At 45.5% G+C, this 20,294-nt stretch overlaps 1 protein-coding gene and 1 long non-coding RNA gene across 3 annotated transcripts in view; one reads left to right on the top strand and one right to left on the bottom strand.

The window, feature by feature from the left end:
* Positions 1-20,294, top strand: part of LOC148683185 (uncharacterized) — a 56,885-nt gene that overhangs the window by 10,439 nt on the left and 26,152 nt on the right. The gene's annotated exons all lie outside the window — the stretch shown is intronic.
* Positions 10,051-13,333, bottom strand: LOC132591346 (uncharacterized). The gene is made up of 2 exons (XM_060269647.2): positions 13,207-13,333; positions 10,051-11,334 (listed from the first exon to the last, which is right to left on the bottom strand). Exon 2 carries the CDS (start codon positions 11,304-11,306, stop codon positions 10,347-10,349), a length of 960 nt encoding a protein of 319 aa, XP_060125630.2. The 5' UTR covers positions 11,307-11,334; positions 13,207-13,333; the 3' UTR covers positions 10,051-10,346.

Raw genomic sequence — 20,294 nt, 5'->3', positions numbered from 1 at the left:
GCTACACCCAATATGCCAGCAAGTTTGGAAAACTCAGCAATGGCCAGAGGATTGGAGAAGATCAGTCTACATCCCAATCCCAAAGAAGGGCAGTGCCAAAGAATGCTCCAACTACCGCACAATTGCGCTCATTTCACACGCTAGCAAGGTTATGCTTAAAATTCTACAAGGCAGGCTTAAGCAGTATGTGGACCGAGAACTCCCAGAAGTGCAAGCTGGATTTCGAAAAGGCAGAGGAACCAGAGACCAAATAGCAAACATGCGCTGGATTATGGAGAAAGCTAGAGAGTTCCAGAAAAACGTCTACTTCTGCTTCATTGACTATGCAAAAGCCTTTGACTGTGTCGACCACAGCAAACTATGGCAAGTTCTTAAAGAAATGGGAGTGCCTGATCACCTTATCAGTCTCCTGAGAAATCTCTATGTGGGACAAGAAGCTACAGTCAGAACTGGATATGGAACAACTGAGTGGTTCAAAATTGGGAAAGGAGTACGACAAGGTTGTATATTGTCTCCCTGCTTATTTAACTTATATGCAGAATTCATCATGCGAAAGGCTGGACTAGATGAATCCCAAGCCGGAATTAAGATTGCCGGAAGAAATATCAACAACCTCAGATATGCAGATGACACAACCTTGATGGCAGAAAGCGAGGAGGAATTAAAGAACCTTTTAATGAGGGTGAAAGAGGAGAGCGCAAAATATGGTCTGAAGCTCAACATCAAAAAAACCAAGATCATGGCCACTGGTCCCATCACCTCCTGGCAAATAGAAGGGGAAGAAATGGAGGCAGTGAGAGATTTCACCTTCTTGGGCTCCTTGATCACTGCAGATGGTGACAGCAGTCACGAAATTAAAAGACGCCTGCTTCTTGGGAGAAAAGCAATGACAAACCTAGACAGCATCTTAAAAAGCAGAGACATCACCTTGCCGACAAAGGTCCGTATAGTTAAAGCTATGGTTTTCCCAGTAGTGATGTATGGAAGTGAGAGCTGGACCATAAAGAAGGCTGATCGCCGAAGAATTGATGCTTTTGAATTATGGTGCTGGAGGAGACTCTTGAGAGTCCCGTGGACTGCAAGAAGATCAAACCTATCCATTCTTAAGGAAATCAGCCCTGAGTGCTCCCTGGAAGGACAGATCGTGAAGCTGAGGCTCCAATACTTTGGCCACCTCATGAGAAGAGAAGAATCCTTGGAAAAGACCCTGATGTTGGGAAAGATTGAGGGCACTAGGAGAAGGGGATGACAGAGGACGAGATGGTTGGACAGTGTTCTCGAAGCTACGAACATGAGTTTGACCAAACTGCGGGAGGCAGTGCAAGACAGGAGTGCCTGGCGTGCTATGGTCCATGGGGTCACGAAGAGTCGGACACGACTAAACGACTAAACAACAACAACAACAAATGTGCAGTTTTTGTGTCAGCATCATGTGGGTAGGTTCTCTTTTTATTCATTTGCTAGTTTTCATTGGTGGTGAGAGAGATAAGGGGGAAGGCCACTCATTGACTGCAGTGAGTTGCGATTGTGTATGTGAGGGGGGAGGGGTTGTTGTGTCAATTCAGCCGCATTGATTTGTATGCTGTTGGTGGGTTCTTGTTCTTCTTGTCTTGTTGGGCTGTGTGTGTAATAAAGGGGAGCCACGCCAGGAGGCCTAAGGAGCACTTACAAGGACAACACTAAGGCTAAGGAGAAGGGAACTGGCCGTTGGGGTCATTCCAGACTGGATCTTCACTGGATCTCCCTTTTCATCTATTCCATTTGTGGGATATAAAGAAGAAGAAGAAGAAGAAGAAGAAGAAGAAGAAGAAGAAGAAGAAGAAGAAGAAGAAGAAGAAGAAGAAGAAGAAGAAGAAGAAGAAGAAGAAGAAGAAGAAGATGATTTTGGATTTGATATACCGCTTTATCACTACCCGAAGGAGTCTCAAAGTGGCTAACATTCTCCTTTCCCTTCCTCCCCCACAACAAACACTCTGTGAGGTGAGTGGGGCTGAGAGACTTCAAAGAAGTGCGACTAGCCCAAGGTCACCCAGCAGCTGTATGTGGAGGAGCGGAGAAATGAACCTGGTTCCCCAGATTACGATCCTACCGCTCTAAACCACTACACCACACTGAAATATGGTCATTTTGGAAGTGAAAATCACTACCCTTGGTAATGTCTTCTTCTTTGGCAATCACTCGTAGCCAAGTAAGATTGTCTTCCATAAGCACGGTTTTAACAGTAAGTCCGTAAGTGACCGTGGAGGCCAATTCTGGATCCACTCTACTATTCTACAGTGGGGACATAGGTTTCTGGGTAGGAGTTGATCATGCTGAGGGTTTGCCAAGTGTGCCTTCCTCTTGGTACGTTTCTTCCTTTCATCCTGACTTCGAGCATCTTCAAAGTCCATGACACCTTTGGTAAAGGCTGCTCTCCAATTGGAGAGCTCACAGGCCAGTGTTACCAAGTTGTCGGTGTTTATACTACTTTTTTATATATTTTTAGATTTGCCTTGAGAGAGTCTTTAAACCTCTTTTGTTGACCGCCAGCATTAGGCTTTCCATTTTTAAGTTTGGAAAAGAGTAGTTGCTTTCGAAGATGATAATCAGGCATCTGCACAACATGACCAGTCCAACGAAGTTGATGTTGAAGAATCATTGTTTCTACAGTGGTGATCTTTGCTTCTTCCAGTACACTGGCATTAGTTCACCTGTCTTCCCAAGTGATGTGTCAAATTTTTTTTGGGAGACACCGATGATGGAATCTTTTGAAGAGTTGGAGATGACGTTTATAAATGGTCTTGAAAATGTAGCTAGCCATAAGCTAAATTGGTCAATTGTTTGAAAGACTGCTGTCCTCAGGTAAACCAACACACTTGGGCAAGGAAGCCAACTCTCTTCCTAGGGGAGAACAGAATGTTTTTCTTTAAGATTCACTTAATTGGTGTGTTTCCCGGGCTCATAACAAGCCAGAAGGCTAAATGCCTTTCAATACATTTCAGTGTTGTTCCTTCCAGTCCTACTGTTGAGGTAAACTTGAGTGGATGCTTGAGATTCTTCTTGAGATTCTGATTTGTACCAACTTGATCTGCACCTCCCAGACTAAGGGGTGAATCCAAATTTAATCCTCCACTTTATGAAATTTTGAAAATTGCTAGTATTTCTTGTTTTGACAGAATATGGCATTTAAAATATCTGTTTAAATGCATTGTGTGTGCTTGAGTGGTGTGGAATCTGGAGTTGGAGCAGTCAGCAATAGTTTAGCAAAGGCAAAAATCAATGCTCCTGGCATTTTATATCAGACCTGACCATTCCAAACATTCTGTTCCGTCTCCCAGACACAAGATGGTAAATGTGATGTTGAATATACACCTGGGAAAGAGTGTTAGGTAATCCTGGGCCTCTCGCTCCACTGGATCTCAGCCTAAGAACCTGATGCCTAGCCTTGACCTGGTACTGGACACAGAATCCTCAGAGGATGAACCAGACACCTCACAGGTCAACATAGCTGCCAAGTTTTCCCTTTTCTCATGAGGAAGCCTTTTCAGCATAAGGGAATTTCCCTTTAAAAAAGAGAGAACTTGGCAGCTATGCAGGTCAATAACTTTGAGTAGCACAGTATCCAGGGCCTTCTAGGGAAAGGAACCTGCTGAAGGGCCCTTGGAGATGTCAGAGGAGGTACTGGGTCTGGCTGCATACCCCAGTCTTTGAGAATTCTGGAGCCAACAGGTCCAGACTGAATACTGCCAACATAGCATGTGTTTACAAACTCAGAATTGCCACACAACTCATGAGTAAGCAATCTCTAAAGGGCCATCTCTTACCAGCACTTGGTGCTATGGTATTGTGGGGCTCCTTAGGGTTCAGTTTAATCCTCCATGCTGTCTAACATCTTCATGAAGCTGCTGAGTGGGGTCATCTTGTCCCCATGTGAAATAACGCAGACCATGCCATCATCATCTGAGGCCTTTCTTCATGTGCCTCCTCCGTGAGAGGTCTGGAGAATAGCAAACTTGAGAACAATCCTTTTCTGCCTTGGCTTCCCACTTGTGGAATGCTATCGCTAGGGAGTCTCACATGCCACCCTTGTTGCATTTCTTTAGGCGCCAGTCAAAAACATCACTCCTGACTCATTACACAATTGATGATCTTTTAAACTTTGTGTTGGGGGGGTATTGTTTTTGCTTGTTATTGTGGTATGTATTTACATATTTTTATATTGTAAAGTGCCCTGTGATCTTCAGATAGAGGGTGGCATAGAAATTTAATCATTTTTATTAATAATAGCAACTCTCTACATTTGGGATTCCTCGCAACTAGTATTCAGAGGCATATTGTCCCCAACTGTGCAGGTGGAGCATAGTGATTGTGAACCACAGTCAAGACAAATTAATAAAGAAGGAATGTAGCTTAGTTAGTGAGCATGCCTATTGGAAGCCCAATAATTGATTCTAAGATGATATGTCCATAGGTCTTGATGACAGATCTATCCTCATTCCCAAGTAACAATTCTCTGTTTATGGGCATGCAGAGCTTTGTTTGATGTTGTGACTAACTGATCATGGGTCTCCTCTTGCCTGAGCATCCAAACCTGGAAAGAAGAAGTTCCTCAGTCTTTTTCTGGCTGTCTAGCACAGGCATCCCCAAACTGCGGCCCTCCAGATGTTTTGGCCTACAGCTTCCATTATCCCTAGCTAAGAGGACCAGTGGTCAGGGATGATGGGAATTGTAGTCCAAAACATCTGGAGGGCTGAAGTTTGGGGATTCCTGGTCTAGCATCACAGCTGCTGAAGTGTAGTTGGTCAATTGCTTCTGGATTCTGGGATGTTCCAACTTTAACATCAAAAGGTGAGGTTCAACATGCCCCACTTAAGCCAGTGGTTTCCTGGCACCTCACCGCAGAGTACCTGAGTGGAACATCCAAATCCAAGAACAGTTTGACCTGAAGCTGGATGAGTCATGAATTCCAAACACGGCAAGCCAGCACCACTGTCTGCTTGCTGGGACATTCCATTCCCACTTCTGACAAGCCTCCAGCTGCCAAATGATGGACGTTTTTCATTCCCTGCTTGATTGTTGGGGGTTGTTCCTCCTTTTGGTCGCTAGAGGGAAAAGGAGACAATGGAGCAAAGAATTCAGGCCTCACCATGGGACTGAAACTGCCTTGGTCGCGCTGGTCGATGATTTCCGGCGGGCTAGGGACAAAGGTGAGAGTTGTTTCCTAGTTCTGCTGGATCGGATCTCTCAGCGGCTTTTGACACCATCGACCATAACATCCTTCTGGACTGTCTAGAGCAGTGGTCCTCAACCTTGGGCCTCCAGATGTTTTTGGCCTACAACTCCCATGATCCCTAGCTAGCAGGACCAGTGGTCAGGGATGATGGGAATTGTAGTCTCAAAACATCTGGAGGCCCAAGGTTGAGGACCACTGGTCTAGAGGACTTGGGAGCTGGGGGCACTGTTATACAGTGGTTCCGCTCCTTCCTCCTGGGCCATGTTCAGAAAGTGGTGGTGGGGGATGAGTGTTTGGACCCCTGGGCTCTCACTTGTGGGGTGCCTCAGGGCTCTTTCCTCTCCCCCATGCTTTTTAACATCTACATGCAGCCCCTGGGAGAAATCATCAGGGGGTTTGGGCTGGGTGTCCATCAGTATGCTGATGATACCCAGCTCTACCTCTCTTTCAAATCAGCACCAGTGAAGGTCCTGTGTGAGTGCCTCGAGGCGGTTGGAGGATGGATGGTGGCTAACAGAGGTTGAATCCTGACAAGAAGCTGCCCAGAGTGGCTGGGGAAACCTAGCCAGATGGGTGGGGTACAAATAATAACTAATAATTATAATTATAATTATCATAGAACTGTAGAACTGGAAGGAACCCCATGGGTCATTTATTCAACTTGTATTGAATTGGATACCCGAAGATTGCAGGGCAGTTCACAATGTAAAATGGCACAAGAAGAGCTCTGCTGGATGAGGCCAAAGGTCCATCTAGTTCCGTATCCTGTCCTCACAGTGGTAAGCTACAAACCTATTGGAAGCTCGCAATCAGGATCCAAGAGCAACGCTGGATGAACTCCCTGTTAGGTAGATTTATAGCTGGTTCTGACACAAAGGGGGATCCGTAATGCGGGGAAGATCCAAAACCAGGAAGATCAAGTATTTTTAAAAGACTGGAACAAATTTTAAATTTATTTAAAAGACCACTGTAGAAAAATCATTGGCAAAAATCATTGTAAAATCATTGGCAGAGGTGTAATGTCACTTGTAATGTGGAATGGTCTAAACCACAGAGCTTCTTGGGCTTGCCAATTGGAAGGTCGGCAGTTTGAATTCTGGTGACGGGGTGAGCTCCCATTGCTCGGTCCCAGCTCCTGCCCACCTAGCAGTTCGAAAGCACGTCAAGTGCAAGTAGATACATAGGTACCGCTCCGGTGGGAAGGTAAACGACATTTCTGTGCACTGCTCTGGTTCACCAGAAGCGGCTTAGTTATGTTGGCCACATGACCCGAAAGCTGTCTGTGGACAAACGCCGGCTCCCTTGGCATATAGAGCGAGATGAGCGCACAACCCCAGAGTCGTTTGCGACTGGACCTAACACTCATGGGTACCTTTACCTTTACCAATGGACATACAACAGATGGACAATGGTAAAAGATGCAGCAAATTTAATCTGAAATATGGAACCCATGGAGGGAGGGAAGGTGGTCCGAAGGTTCAAGAGAACCTTTTATTTTAATGTTTGAAATGGTTAAAGTTAAAATGTAAAAAAAGTGATATTTTTTTAAAAAAACAAAAAACAAAAAAACCTGAGAGCTCATTAATGGTTCCGTCTTGATCCAGGGACAGGGACAGCCTAACTAGTGTTGCCTATGCTCTGGTAACGTCAAGGTTAGATTACTGCAATGCATTATACATTGGTCTGCCTCTGAAGACGGTTCAGGAACTTTAGCTGGTACAGAATTTAGCGGCCAGGTTGCTCACCGGAGCAAGACGGTTTGAGCTTATTGCACTAATCCTGGTCCGACTGCACTGGCTACCAATTAGTTTCCGGGCCCACTTCGAAGTGCCGGTTTTGACTTATAAAGTCTTAAATGGCTCAGGACCGCAATATCTCAAGGACTGCCTCTTTCTATATGAACCTACCTGGACCCTGAGATCATCTTCTGAGGCTCTCCTTCGTGTGCCTCCTCCTTGAGAGGTCCGGAGGGTGGCAACACGAGAACGGGGCCTTCTCTGCAGTGGCTCCCCATCTGTGGAATGCTCTCCCCAGGGAAGTTCACCTGGCGCCTTCATTATACACCTTTAGGCGCCAGGCAAAGACATTCCTTTTTAACTAGGCTTTCGGTTGATCTGATTGACATTGCATGCCCTCTTAAAATGGGGGGGGGGGTTGCGAGGGGGGTTATTGGGTTGATGTTTTTATTTTGATTATGTATTTTGTTGTTTTATATTTTGATTTTATTCTGTGAACCACCCTGAGACCTCTGGGTATAGGGTGGTAGGTAGGTAAATAAATAAATAAATAAATAAATAAATAAATAAATAAATAGCAGAGTTTTCGACTAGATGACCCTCAGGGTCCCTTCCAACTCTACAATTCTATTTCATGATTCTTCCCATCTGTGATTCCTAGCCATTAGTATTCAGAGGCGTACAGTGGAGGCAGAGCAGAGCCATTGTGACCAGTATCTACTGGTTGTATTATCCTCCATGAGAAGTTCATAAGGAAGGAATATAGCTTAGCTGGTGCACATGTGTTTTTCATGCAGAAGGTCCCTGGTTCAATCCCTAGAATCACCAGGTAGGACTGGAAATTTTGCTTGCCTGAAACCCTGGAGACAGACAGAAAACGAATATACAGTGGTACCTTGGTTTATGAACTTAATCCATTCCGGAAGTCTGTTCTTAAACCAAAACCATTCTTAAAACGAGGTGTGCTTTCCCTAATGAGGCCTCCCGCTGCCGGTGCCCTTCCACTGTTTGTATTCCGTTCTTAGACCGAGGTAAAGTTCCCAAACCAAGACACTATTTCCGGTTTTGCGGAGTTTGTAAACCAAATTGTTCTTAAACCGGACTGTTCTTAAACCGAGGTACCACTGTAGAGAAATCTGAACTAGATGGACCAATGGCCTGACTCAGTGTAAGGCAGTTTCCTCTGTTCCTATGCTCATCTGAACCTATTTAACTAATATGGCTAATAGCATTTCACAGCTGGAAGAAAGAGGATGAGGACAGAGGAACAGCCCTGCAGATGGATCAGGCCAGTGTCCTATCTAGTTCAGCATCCTAAAGACCAAAACTCACAGTGGCCCATCAGATTCCCCTGGGAAGTCTGCAAGCAGGATCTGACTCTTCCCACAGGGAATGTTGTAGGTTTCTTAAGCTATGTAGACTCTGAATCATGGTAATCATGGTTTTGCTATCTCTAGGGAGGCTTCCCTGGTGCCCTTACTAAACATCTTTAGGCGCCAGGCAAGAACATTTCTCTTCTCCCAGGCCTTTGGCTAATTAAACGATCTATGGTCTTTAAAACTGTGTGTGGTGGATTATTGTTTTAGTTTGTTATTACGGTGTGTTTTTATATTGCAAAATTCCCTGTGGGTGTATGAGACACTGCCCTATGAACCTCAGACTCTGTAGTCTCCCACATGTCTGCCTACAAGTCCAGGGGGTTGCCCTTCTTGTCGGCTTCCTCGTCCTTAGCCATCAGTGCCATCTTGTAGGACACAACAAGGAACAGAATGAGGACCAAACTAGCATGTTCTTTCATATGTGGTTAACTTGTAAAAGGGTAAAAGAGTACAGTATTGGGATATGATCCATAATGAATTGAAAAAAAAATGTTTAAAAATACCCCCCCAAAACCAGAGTCCTTTCTATCGGGGATAATTCAGACTGAAATTTGCATGTGTCAAAAAAGATTATTTATATGCCACTACTGTGGCCAGTGTTTTGCTAGCCCAAAAATGGAAAACGAGTGAGGTCCCAACCAAAGAAGAATGGGAACTTCTTGTCAGAACATGCACAGCTTGCAGACTTAACATATAGAATAAGAGAACAAGAAGAACTTACGTTTAGAGGAGATTGGAAAACCTTTATTGAATATATGGGAAATAATTGTGCACAGCTGAAATTGTTGGCAGCATTGAGATGAATTCAATAGTGTAAATAAGTTTTGATGGATGCAATAAGCGAATACTGAATTGTATAGTTTTTGTAAAATATGCAGGGATTTATGATATGTAAAATGAACCATGGAAAGAGAAGAAGGGAAGTCATTGATATTTTAGGGGTGAATGGGTATTTTAAATTGTCAAACAGAGAATTTAATAAAAATTATATACGAGAGAGAGAGAGAGAGAGAGAGAGAGAGAGAGAGAGAGAGAGAGAGAGAGAGAGAGAGAGAGGACCAAATAGGATGAATTGACTCTTCCTGACTGACACAGTCTACTGGAGGCTTCCCAGCCTTCTGCCCTACCTGTCCCAATGGGGACCAATAACCATTGCTGTCTAGGGTTGATGTATAAACACTGAAAACTGAGAATCACTGGCCTGCGAGCCAAAGGTGTCATGGGCTTTGAAGACACTCAAACTCAGGACGCAAGGGAGAAACGTGCTAAGAGGAAGGCACGCTGAGAGAAGTCCATAAGAAGGTATGAGGAAATGGATCTTCTCCATTTATGGATTTCTCTCACTATAGATTCCCACCTGGCAGCTGCTTGCCTTCCTTTTGGTACCAAGTAATATTTGTTGTTGTTTTTTGTTTGTTTGTTTTTAGAAGACTGGCAGCTGAAATTGATGGAATATGCAGAAGTTTAACAAGTAGAATTAGAGATAAGGATGAGGCAGACTTTAAGGAGTTGTGGGAAATGCTCATAGACTTTTTTTAAAAACCTTCTGTAAACTTGTTAAAACACAAGTGTGTTTTGAATAAGAACAGCAGGAGATCTTATCTGTGTTGAAGATAAGGTGTAGAATAACTATACAATGTAGCAACATTTGAAAAAGTTGGGGAAACCATGGATGAATTATGACAATGGCAATGGGGTGAAGGACGAAGACACTGCAGATGTGTTGATTCTGAAATAAGTTTTATTCTCTCCCATGCATTATGGGAAATTGAAGCAAGGAAATCAGCAGCGGTGGGTGGATGAGGAAACTCCCAACGACCGCAAACACACACACACATTCATAAGTTACACTGAAGAATAAGTCACACATTGAACATGCAAACATAAAATGCCATTGAAGAATGAATGGGCATAGAAAGCAACATGCAGAAGTGTCCTTGGCTTAACATGTCGTTGTCAGGATGCTGATGCGAGCTAACAAAGTTAGCTTTTCTTGGGTTGCTTGGCAAATGCTGCATTTTACTTGATGCTTGGAAATGGGCAGACCTGCTTCGTTTGCCCGATGCATGGAGGGACAACAATGGGGCACTTGGTCTGTGAGGATCCACCACCAGATCCACCGCTGCTGCAACAGACAGCTCCGCCACTGCCACTGCTGCAACAAACAGCTCCTCCTCCTCCACCACCACTGCTTCCGCCAGATACGACAATGGTTTTCCCACCTGATCCTCCTCCACCTCCTCCACCGGATCCTCCTCCAATCACCTTAACCCCACCTGAGCTTCCACCACCCGATGAGCTACAACAAACTGCACCACCACCGCCACTGCCGCCAGACGAGCTGCAACATACTCCACCACCAGATCCCCCACCACTTCCTCCACCTATGATGATGGTTTTCCCACCTGATCCTCCTCCACCTCCTCCACCGGATCCTCCTCCAATCACCTTAACCCCACCTGAGCTTCCACCTCCGGATGAGCTACAACAAACCGCACCACCACCACCACTGCCGCCAGACGAGCTGCAACATACTGCACCGCCACTGCCGCCGCTAGCTCCACAGCAAACCCCTCCAGATCCTCCACCAACTACTATGGGGATCTTTTGCTGGCCACCTCCATACCCACCACCCATTCCACCACCCATTCCACCACCCATTCCACCTCCAACGCAACATCCAGAAGATTGGCCACTGCCGCCGGATGATCCACAGCACACTGCGCCGCCGCTGCTAGCTCCGCAGCAAACCCCTCCAGATCCTCCGCCAACAACCATTGGCATCCTTTGCTGGCCACCTCCATATCCACCTCCGCTTGGTATAATGATAACTCCGCCGGACTGTCCGCCGCCGCCAGATCCTCCTCTGCAGCAGCCTCCACCTCCGCCTCCGCCTCCACCTCCAGAGCAGCAGCAGCAGCCACCCCTTGAACCGCCGCAGCAGCAACAACCACCTCCGCTTTGTCTTTGCTGGCTCATCTTTCGGTTTTTGTGTGGCGCGTTAGACCTGGAAAGTGGAGAAAGCAGAGTTAATGCACACTGCTGGCTGCAATGCTCATTTCTCAAAGGGCGTCATTCTCATGGTGGTCAGCTTGTGTCCAGGATGCAGCACCAGAGAGTATAGATGGTGGTTGGGGGAGCTGGATCACATGGCTGAGTGTGTGTGTGTTTGTGTTTGTGTTTGTGTGTGTGTGTGTGTGTGTGTGTTTGTGTGTGTGTGTGTGTGTGTGTGTGTGTGTGTGTGTGTAGGGAAAGACAGTTCAGGACCAGATTCCTTTCTCCATAAATGTCCATTCATTTAATTACTTTGATCTCTGAAACTGGCACTCACAATGGTAATCATTGTGCATTTATAAGAAAATGATATTTTAGTCTTGTGCCACCCACACTTCGGAACTCCCTGCCAATGGATATCAGGTAGCCATCATCACAGTAGCATTTTCTGCCCCTGCTAAATAGCTTTGTTTGATTTTTTTAAAAAACAAACAAACAAACTGGAAAGTTTTACTGTTCCATTTTTTTAAAAAAACAAACAAACAACAACCCTCTTTTGCAAAGAATTGAATATCATACAAATTTTAGTTGCAGGTAGGTAGCCATGTTGGTCTTCCGTAGTTGACACAAACAAACAAACAAAATTCCTTCCAGTAGCACCTTAGAGACGAACTCTGAAGAAGTGTGCATGCGCACGAAAGCTCATACCAATAACAAACTTAGTTGGTCTCTAAGGTGTTACTGATACAAATTTTGAGAGCTATAGCTACGTAGGTAGGTTGGTAGATGGATGGATATGATTCTAGCTGTCATGTAAACGTATGTAGCCAGTGCAAAAGAATTCCCCACATGTAGAACATAAGCATGTCAAGGCGGAAGGTTGTAATCTGGTCTACTCACTGACATGCCATGTTTCTCAGATTGTATTGTCCTGGATCCCCTTTTTTCTATATTGTTCCTGGTTTGCAGTGATAGAACTCAGACACTGATTGACCACCTCCAGAATCACTAGCTTCAGCTGTTTCCTGTACTATCTTCCTTGAATAGGTTTCCTCAGTGCTTACCTGGATGACTGCAAGCTAACAAGCCAAACCATCACCCCCCCACCCCACCCTCTGAATATACGTAAGGGTCTGGCTACTTCTGTTTCAGTGTATCTGAGGAAGTGTGCATGCACAAGAAAGCTCATACCAAAATAAAAACTTAGTTGGGCTTTAAGGTGCTACTGAAGGATTTTTTTTAAATTTTGTTTTGACTCAGACCAACACGGCTACCTACCTGTAAGCCAAACCATTCATCTTGTGTTAATATGGAGGTCAGATAATGGGATAACACTGCTCCTCTACACGAGTTAAGCAGGTCTGGCCCTGCAAACTGGGCATGGATGTATAAGGCCTCTGCCGGAAACAATTCCTTGGTGAATTTTTGTCTGACAGATTAATCCTTTAATTTAAAAGGATTAAAATGCCTTGAAGAAAACTTTGGCTTAGCTGCAGCTATCATTCAAGCATTGCTGTTGGGGAGGACACAACGATTCATCTGCTGCGACCAGGTACCATCGCCCAACTCCAAATACAACAAGCTTCTGCATGTTTGTGGATACAGTAGCTACACTGTGCACCAGTATTTCACCCCAAACCTTAGCAGCAAATACCCAGAGAACAAAGGAAGAACTCCCAACAGATTCTCCACTCCTCATTTGCATTGAGAAAAATGTCCCTCTCCCTCCTTTGATTGGAAGGAATTGCACACTGTATCAAAAACCCAAACCAACCCTTTGCGCCATTAGCCTCCTACCCAAATAGCATTATCGTTGCATCAGTGCATAGCTGAAGATGTTTCAGTCCATTGAAAGAGCGGAATATTATCTAAGCCTTGAACTTACCTTGTATAGCAAATGTGCTGGAGTGAAGGAGAAGACTCAAAGGATTCGAATGATGAGCTTGGGGAGCAGAGATCCTCTTTATACCCATCTTCTGGCCACTCCTATAGGAAGTGAGGCACCTCAGGAATGGTGAGCGACACAGTTACAACTTCCCTTAACTGTCGGCCTCATCAAACCCAATGTGTCTGACAAATCATGAGATCCATATCTCACTTTTGTATCACTAGTTATTTTACAGAGTGTAAATAGCTTAATGAAGGTGCTCCACCTAATGAGTAAGTTCCTGTGACACTGCTTTGTAGCGGTGCCTCACATATTTGTGGGGGCTCTTGATGGGTGACGTATTCAAGGGTGGGCTTTTGCTAGAGATAAGCAAATCAGAATATGTCAAATCCCAATTGTTACTGCACTTGTTTATCCATAAGTTAAGAGACTGTTGTTGTACAGTCCTTATAGTGTTGGACTGGATGTGGGAAACCAGGGTTCAAATCCACTTTTGACAATGAAGCTCACTGAGTATGACCTTGGGCCTGTCACTGCCTCTCAACAGGATTGTTGTAGGGATAAAATGAGGAAGGGGAGAAACATGTAGGCCACTTTGAGTTCCTGGAGGAAAAGGCAGAATATAAATACACTACCTGTATATCAATCAATTAAGTCTGTTCCCTGTCAGTTCTAGGTTAATCAGATTTTTGATTTGTTTTGTGTGGATTTGTTGATAAACACGCAGGGTTGTTCTCAGCTAAGTTCTACTTGGAGTAAACCTATTGGGAACAAGCAGCCTAAATTACTTGTGAAGGATCTACTCTGAATAGGACTAACGTTGGGTTCTTTGTAGCAATGGATGTGTACACAAATTATGTTGAGCAGAAGTGGAAGCTTTTTATACGCCTGTACATCAGTTGGTGTGAAAGAGTGTACACTTGTCAGATACCCTCCAACATTCCTCAGATGAAAATAAGGACACTGGGCTTTGAGACGCAGCTTCTTCTCTTGCTCCAGACAACTCCGCCCACACCACTCCCACTCCCCTACCTCCTTCCTCCCCCTTCCTCCCCTTCCTCCCCTCCCCTCCCCTTTCCACCCTCTTTACTTCCTACACATATCTATGGTGCTATAGATTTTGAAGGGAGCCCCCCTAAATCACAAATACTAATCAATGGTTGGATTTTGATTATTTGGAATATGACGGGAAAATCCAACCTGCAAAGAAATCCCCCCTCTAGCCTATGTAAAACAACCTAGCTGGGTTAGGACCATCAGCGATGGAGCTTCATGCTCCGGCACCGGGGGAGGGGGGAGAGCAGGTGGGAGCGGGGCTGGCGCGCGTCCCAGAGCGGAGCACGCCACCCCTATGGGCATGGCATGTGTGTTCTGGGGGTGTGGCGCGCCGCCTGCAGGGGCGTGGTGCACGTTCTGGGGGCGGGGACAGCTGCGATGGCGCCCTACCAGGATTGCGCTGCCCAGGGTGGCGCGCTCCCATCGCCCCCCTCTTCCTACGTGCCTGAGGACCATCAAGGAAAAATAAAGGGCCATTGAAAGCCATTGACAATGCAAGAGAACTATCCCTCCCTGCTGTTCTGGGGTGTCAAGATAGAAAGGTGATTTGGACGTTTCACAGAGTAACTGGGTATGAAGTCATATGAAGAGTTTGGGGCCTTTTTAGCACAAGGCTTGGGACAGGAGAACGAAGACAGAATGATCTTGGTTGGCTGGCTGAAGGCAGGTGGTAAAGCAGGTAAAGGTACTGCACTGTGAGGTAAAGCAGTGCAGCTCTTTTGAGATGACCATGCTATAACATCTGCCAGTGGCGCCAACTCTAGCCCCCCCCCCCCCGGGGGGGTCCTAACATAAGGTTACCAGTTTTTTTCCAATTTTTCATTCCCCCCCCCCCAATTTTTCAATTTGTTTTTAATGGTGGGCTGGGACAGGGTGGGAGTGGGGTGAGGGGTAGTAATGGATGTGACTTTCTTGATTGATTTAGATCAGGCATCCCCAAACTTCGGCCCTCCAGATGTTTTGGACTACAATTCCCATCATCCCTGACCACTGGTCCTGTTAGCTAGGGATCATGGGAGTTGTAGGCCAAAACATCTGGAGGGCCGCAGTTTGGGGGATGCCTGATTTAGATGGTCTGAAACTGGAACGACTTATGGAACTCGCTGAAGAATCTGGGAGACCCTAAGTTCAGGGGAAGGGGGGTTAAATTTGTTAAAATGGGTTTAAATGTTAGTATGATATAAGAATCATTATTTAAATTTAAGTTCTTGGAAAAAATTCTAGGCTATGGGGAGAAACAGAAGATACAAGGAAGGGAAAATAATTTTTTATTTGGATAAATTGATTAATTATTGGTGGTGGAGAATAGATGATATTTATAGAATAGAATATTCGAGTGTTAATGATAAAATGTGTTAGATTAATTTAAGATATAAGATGAAAACCGCTTAACTGGAATTATAAAATGGACCCAGTGAGGGGGGAATTGAGGAAGTCAACAATGTTAAGTAAACAATATAAGATTAGAGATGTTTTTTGTTTTGTTTGTTTTTTCTTGTTCTGAGTTTTTGTTTTGCTTTTTGTGATTTTGTATTTGGAAAATGAATAAAAATTATTTGGGGGGGGGAACACCCAGATTTTTTTTCTCCAGTGAATCCAGGGACCCTTTTCAACTTCAATGGATTTTGTATGGGGACTGATTTGTAAATCCAGGGACTGTCCCCGGGGAACAGGGACGTTGGGTAACCTTATCCTAGCACCCACAATGTTTTTATTGAGGGCGCTCAGACCCTACAGCCTCCGCCACCACCTGCTGTGCACTGCTGCTGGCAGAGGAAGAAGGCGGTGTGTGTGTGTGTGTGTGTGTGTGTGTGTGTGTGTGTGCAGTGCGCACTGGGTGTCAACCGTGAGGGCGGGTGACATCGCCGCACCACACATACCCCGCTTGCCATGCGGGCGGCACCCCTGGACGCTCGCTGCGTGGTCGGCAAGCTGCTAGGGACACTCCCTGTGCGGGAGGCTAACAGCACCCGCCACACTCGCCATGCAGGTGGCGGGCGGCTAATGCGCTCGCCATGTGGCCGGCTAGGCCTGCCCCCACACCGCGCCGGGTGCTGGGACAGGTTTCTCCATCCCTGGCTGTGTACCGCTGTTGCCACTGCTCCCTCACTGCTGCTACACTGCCACTGTGTGGTGCCTTTACTGTGAAACGGGGGCCCACCACAGCCTCTGGAAGGCTCCCCAGTGCTTGTTGGGGCCTCTGGAAGGCCTGATGAGGCTCGTTGGGCCTTCCGGAGGCTGTGGTGGGCCCTGTCGGGCCCTCCCACAACCCCGCTGGGCCTTCTGTAGGCCACAATAAGCCTCGTCAGGCCTTCTAGAGGCCTTGATGGGTCTCACTGGGCCTCCTCCTACCGTATGATGTCACACTGTGTACCGTGTGTGACATCACAGGCCCAGCACCTCTGACATCTGCAATCCCTTTATCCTAATTCAAGTGTAAAGATGTGAATGAATCAGATTTCAAACCATACGTTGACCAGGTGTTTATGAGATAGTGTTGGACATCAAATTATATAATGAGTGCTCTCCATTTGGAAGTTGAAGTCAAATTCATGAACGGAATGCTAGGCAACAGCCAGTTACAACTCCCCAGCTGTTTACAGATAAGCATCTTCGCATCTTCTTACTGTATTCTTAATTATCAGGAAGAACTTACTTCCTCAACCACAAAAAACAAAAACAAACAAAAACAAAACACTTCTTGTATCTCGGACAGTTGCACCACTTAAAATCGCAGTGTAAGCTTCTGAGAACAGGGAGCTGCCTTATCTGTTTGTTATCATGTTTATTCCAACTTAACCACCGCCTCTTCCATTGGATTTCTTACCACTCCTTCCTCACAAAGCCCCATGGTTAGACTTGCCATACGTCAGGAAAATTCCTGACATATCCTGGTTTTTGGGTGCAAAAATGGCATCAGGGAGAATGTTGCTGAATCAGAAAAATGTCATGGAAAACCCAGCTGTATGGCAACACAATGGAAAAATCAGTGAAAGGAACTCCATAATTTTGCTGGTTTCCTTTTAAAAAAAACTAAAAACATTCAACATCTTTGTGTTGTTGTTGTTATTTTATTTAGTCGTGTCCGACTCTTCATGACCCCATGGACCAGAGCATGCCAGGCACTCCTGACTTCCACTGCCTCCCACAGTTTGGTCAAACTCATGTTTGTAGCTTCGAGAACACGGTCCAACCATCTCATCCTCTGTCGTCCCCTTCTCCTAGTGCCCTCAATCTTTCCCAACACTAGGGTCTTTTCCCCTTCATGGATCAATGCCTTGTCGTGGCGAAGGGGCTTGAATAACTCAGAGAAGCTATGAGCTATGCCATGCAGGGCCACCCAAGATGGACAGGTCATAGTGGAGAGTTTTGACTAAAGTGATCCACCTGGAGAAGGAACTGGCAAGCCACTCCAGTATCCCTGCCAAGAAAACTCCATGGACAAAGGCAACATCTTTGTAGGTGTCAGGAATTTTACTCCTTGGAATATGGCAACCCTACCCATGGTGGTTTCCAAGATTTTAAAAAACACAAGATTAGAACCAGTTAAAAGAATATATAAACAATCAGAAGGACAGCAGGAGTCATATATGCAACTTGGATGGCTTTTGAAAAGTAACCAGCAAATTCATGGTACATAAAGCTATGAATGAAGACTCATAGTATGTACAGTGGTATCTTGGGTTACAGTGGTATCTTGGGTTACAAGCACCTCAGGTTACAGACTCTGCTAACCCGGAAGTAGTAGCTCGGGTTAAGAACTTTACCTCAACAGTGGGAGCCCCCCCCCCCATTAGCTAAAGTGGTACCTCAGGTTAAGAACAGTTTCAGGTTAACAACAGACCTCCGGAATGAATTAAGTTCGTAACCAGAGGTACCACTGTATATACCAGGGGTCAGCAAACATTTTCAGCAGGGGGCCGGTCCACTGTCCCTCAGACCTTGTGGGGGACCGGACTATATTTTGGAAAAAAATATATGAACGAATTCCTATGCCCCCACAAATAACTCAGAGATGCATTTTAAATAAAAGGGCACATTCTACTCACGTAATAACACCAGGCAGGCTCCACAAATAACCCAGAGATGCATTTTAAATAAAAGGACACGTTCTACTCATGTAAAAACACGGTGATTCTCGGACCATAAGCAGGCCGGATTTAGAAGGTGATTGGGCCGCATCCGGCCCCCGGGCCTTAGTTTGGGGACTCCTGGTATATACAGAGTTGTCAGGTGATTTGTGAGTAAGGCATCTCCTCGCAACTGGTATTATGGTGTGGTCTAAGAGGCCAGAGTAAGTAAAATCTCCCTCTGGACCCTTCTCACTTCTGGAAACAAAATGGGCCTCTGGCTCCTGGTGCTTCTGGACCTTGCCTCTGGATGTCAATGATTTTGACTTGGACTGATTCTCTGTGCTTGATGTTGATTTGTTTGGACTGCATTGCAACTCAAACTCTGCATTTTTTTGGCGGGCCTATTGCCAAGAGGTTTATACTTTCCAAGACTGGGATGCTAGCCCCTATGTATACTGAAGGAGCGTCTCCACCCCCATCCATCAGCCCAGACACTAAGGTCCAGCACCGAGTGCCTTCTGTTCATTCCCTCAGTGTGAGAAGCAAAGTTACAGGGAACCAGGCAGAGGGCCTCCTTGGTAGTGGCACCTGCCCTGTGGAACACCCTCCCATCAGATGTCAAAGAAATAAACAACCAAATGACATTTAGAAGACATCTGAAGGAAGCTTTTAATGTCTGATGTTTTAATGGATTTTTAATCTTTTTTTGGAAGCCACCCATTGTGGCTGGGGAAACCCAGCCAGAAGGGTGGGGTAGAAATATTATTATTATTATTATTATTATTATTATTATTATTATTATTATTATTATTATATCCATAGGAGTGTGGCATTCTCCCCACTCTGGATGGTCCTATTAGGCAGCACAGCACTCTTCCACTCAGAACTGATTAGTGGCCCTTATGACTGGTACCAAACATCTTTCACTTCAAATTCCAAGAGTGTCTGAGCTTCGTAGGAAATATAAAATAGCGGCCTATTACTGGGGCTCCACAGAGTTCTCACCATCAGTGGGCCCATGCCAGGGGACAGTGGCCCTAGCAGGTACCTGAGAATGCTGGTTTCTGATGGTTCAAGCCCTGTAGATCATAGTCCTTGATGACGTGTCATGACTTGTACAGGCTTGGCCTAACTGCTGTGTTAATCACAACAGAAGCCTTTCGTTAGGAGGCAGCATAACAGCCACGATGCACTTGTCTCCATGTGACCTTGTCACACGTTGACTTGTCACTTGATTTAATGTAACATGAGGCTCCATAGACCAGAGCAAGCTTGGTCAGGTTCCTGACAGATGATGATCTGTGCTCCGGATGATGATCACATATGCTATGCACCTGAACAAGCTCGTAGGGGCCACTTGGCAATGGATGGACATGGTTCCATCCCTGAGAACCTCCAGTTTAAAATGACCCAGGGAAGAGGAGTGTTGGAGGAGCTCTCTGTGCCCTGAGACATGGTCATGGACCATAGCTTAGTGGTAAAGAATCTGCTTTGTTTGAAGGAGATTCTAAGTTCCATCTCTGATGTGTTCAGGTAGGTCTTCAACCCTGAAGAGTTACTGCTGGTCAGCAAAGACACTACCAAGTAGATTAAGCAATTGTCTAGTCCAGTGAAAGGCAGATTCCTGTGTGACCAAGTGGCTGACTAGAAGTTCAATTACATTCTTATTGGTCAGAAGATTGAGCTGTGACCATCCAGATGCCACTCCCAAGTCCCATTATCCCTGACCATTGGCTGTTCTATCTGAGGCTGAAGCTGGGCTCCAATTAGACATTAGTCACCCCTGTTCTAATCACTAGACCACACTGCTGCTCCTCATTGTTGTAAACTTTCCATATAGTCTTTGGGTGTTTTATGCGCCACCCCATTGAAGGAATTAGGTGTCTTGCATTTTTTTTAAAAAAATAAAAAATAAACTAGGTATGGAACCACCCTTGCATCTATATTTCTATTACC

Source organism: Zootoca vivipara, chromosome 16 (assembly GCF_965207765.1).
Source record: "Zootoca vivipara chromosome 16, rZooViv2.hap1.1, whole genome shotgun sequence".
Classification (NCBI taxonomy): Eukaryota; Metazoa; Chordata; class Lepidosauria; order Squamata; family Lacertidae; genus Zootoca; species Zootoca vivipara.
This window is presented reverse-complemented; position numbering and strand designations above follow the sequence as displayed.

What these genes read in the sequence shown, in the direction of transcription:
- LOC132591346 (XM_060269647.2), bottom strand. Translation starts at nt 11,306, where the DNA reads ATGAGCCAGCAAAGACAAAGCGGAGGTGGTTGTTGCTGCTGCGGCGGT.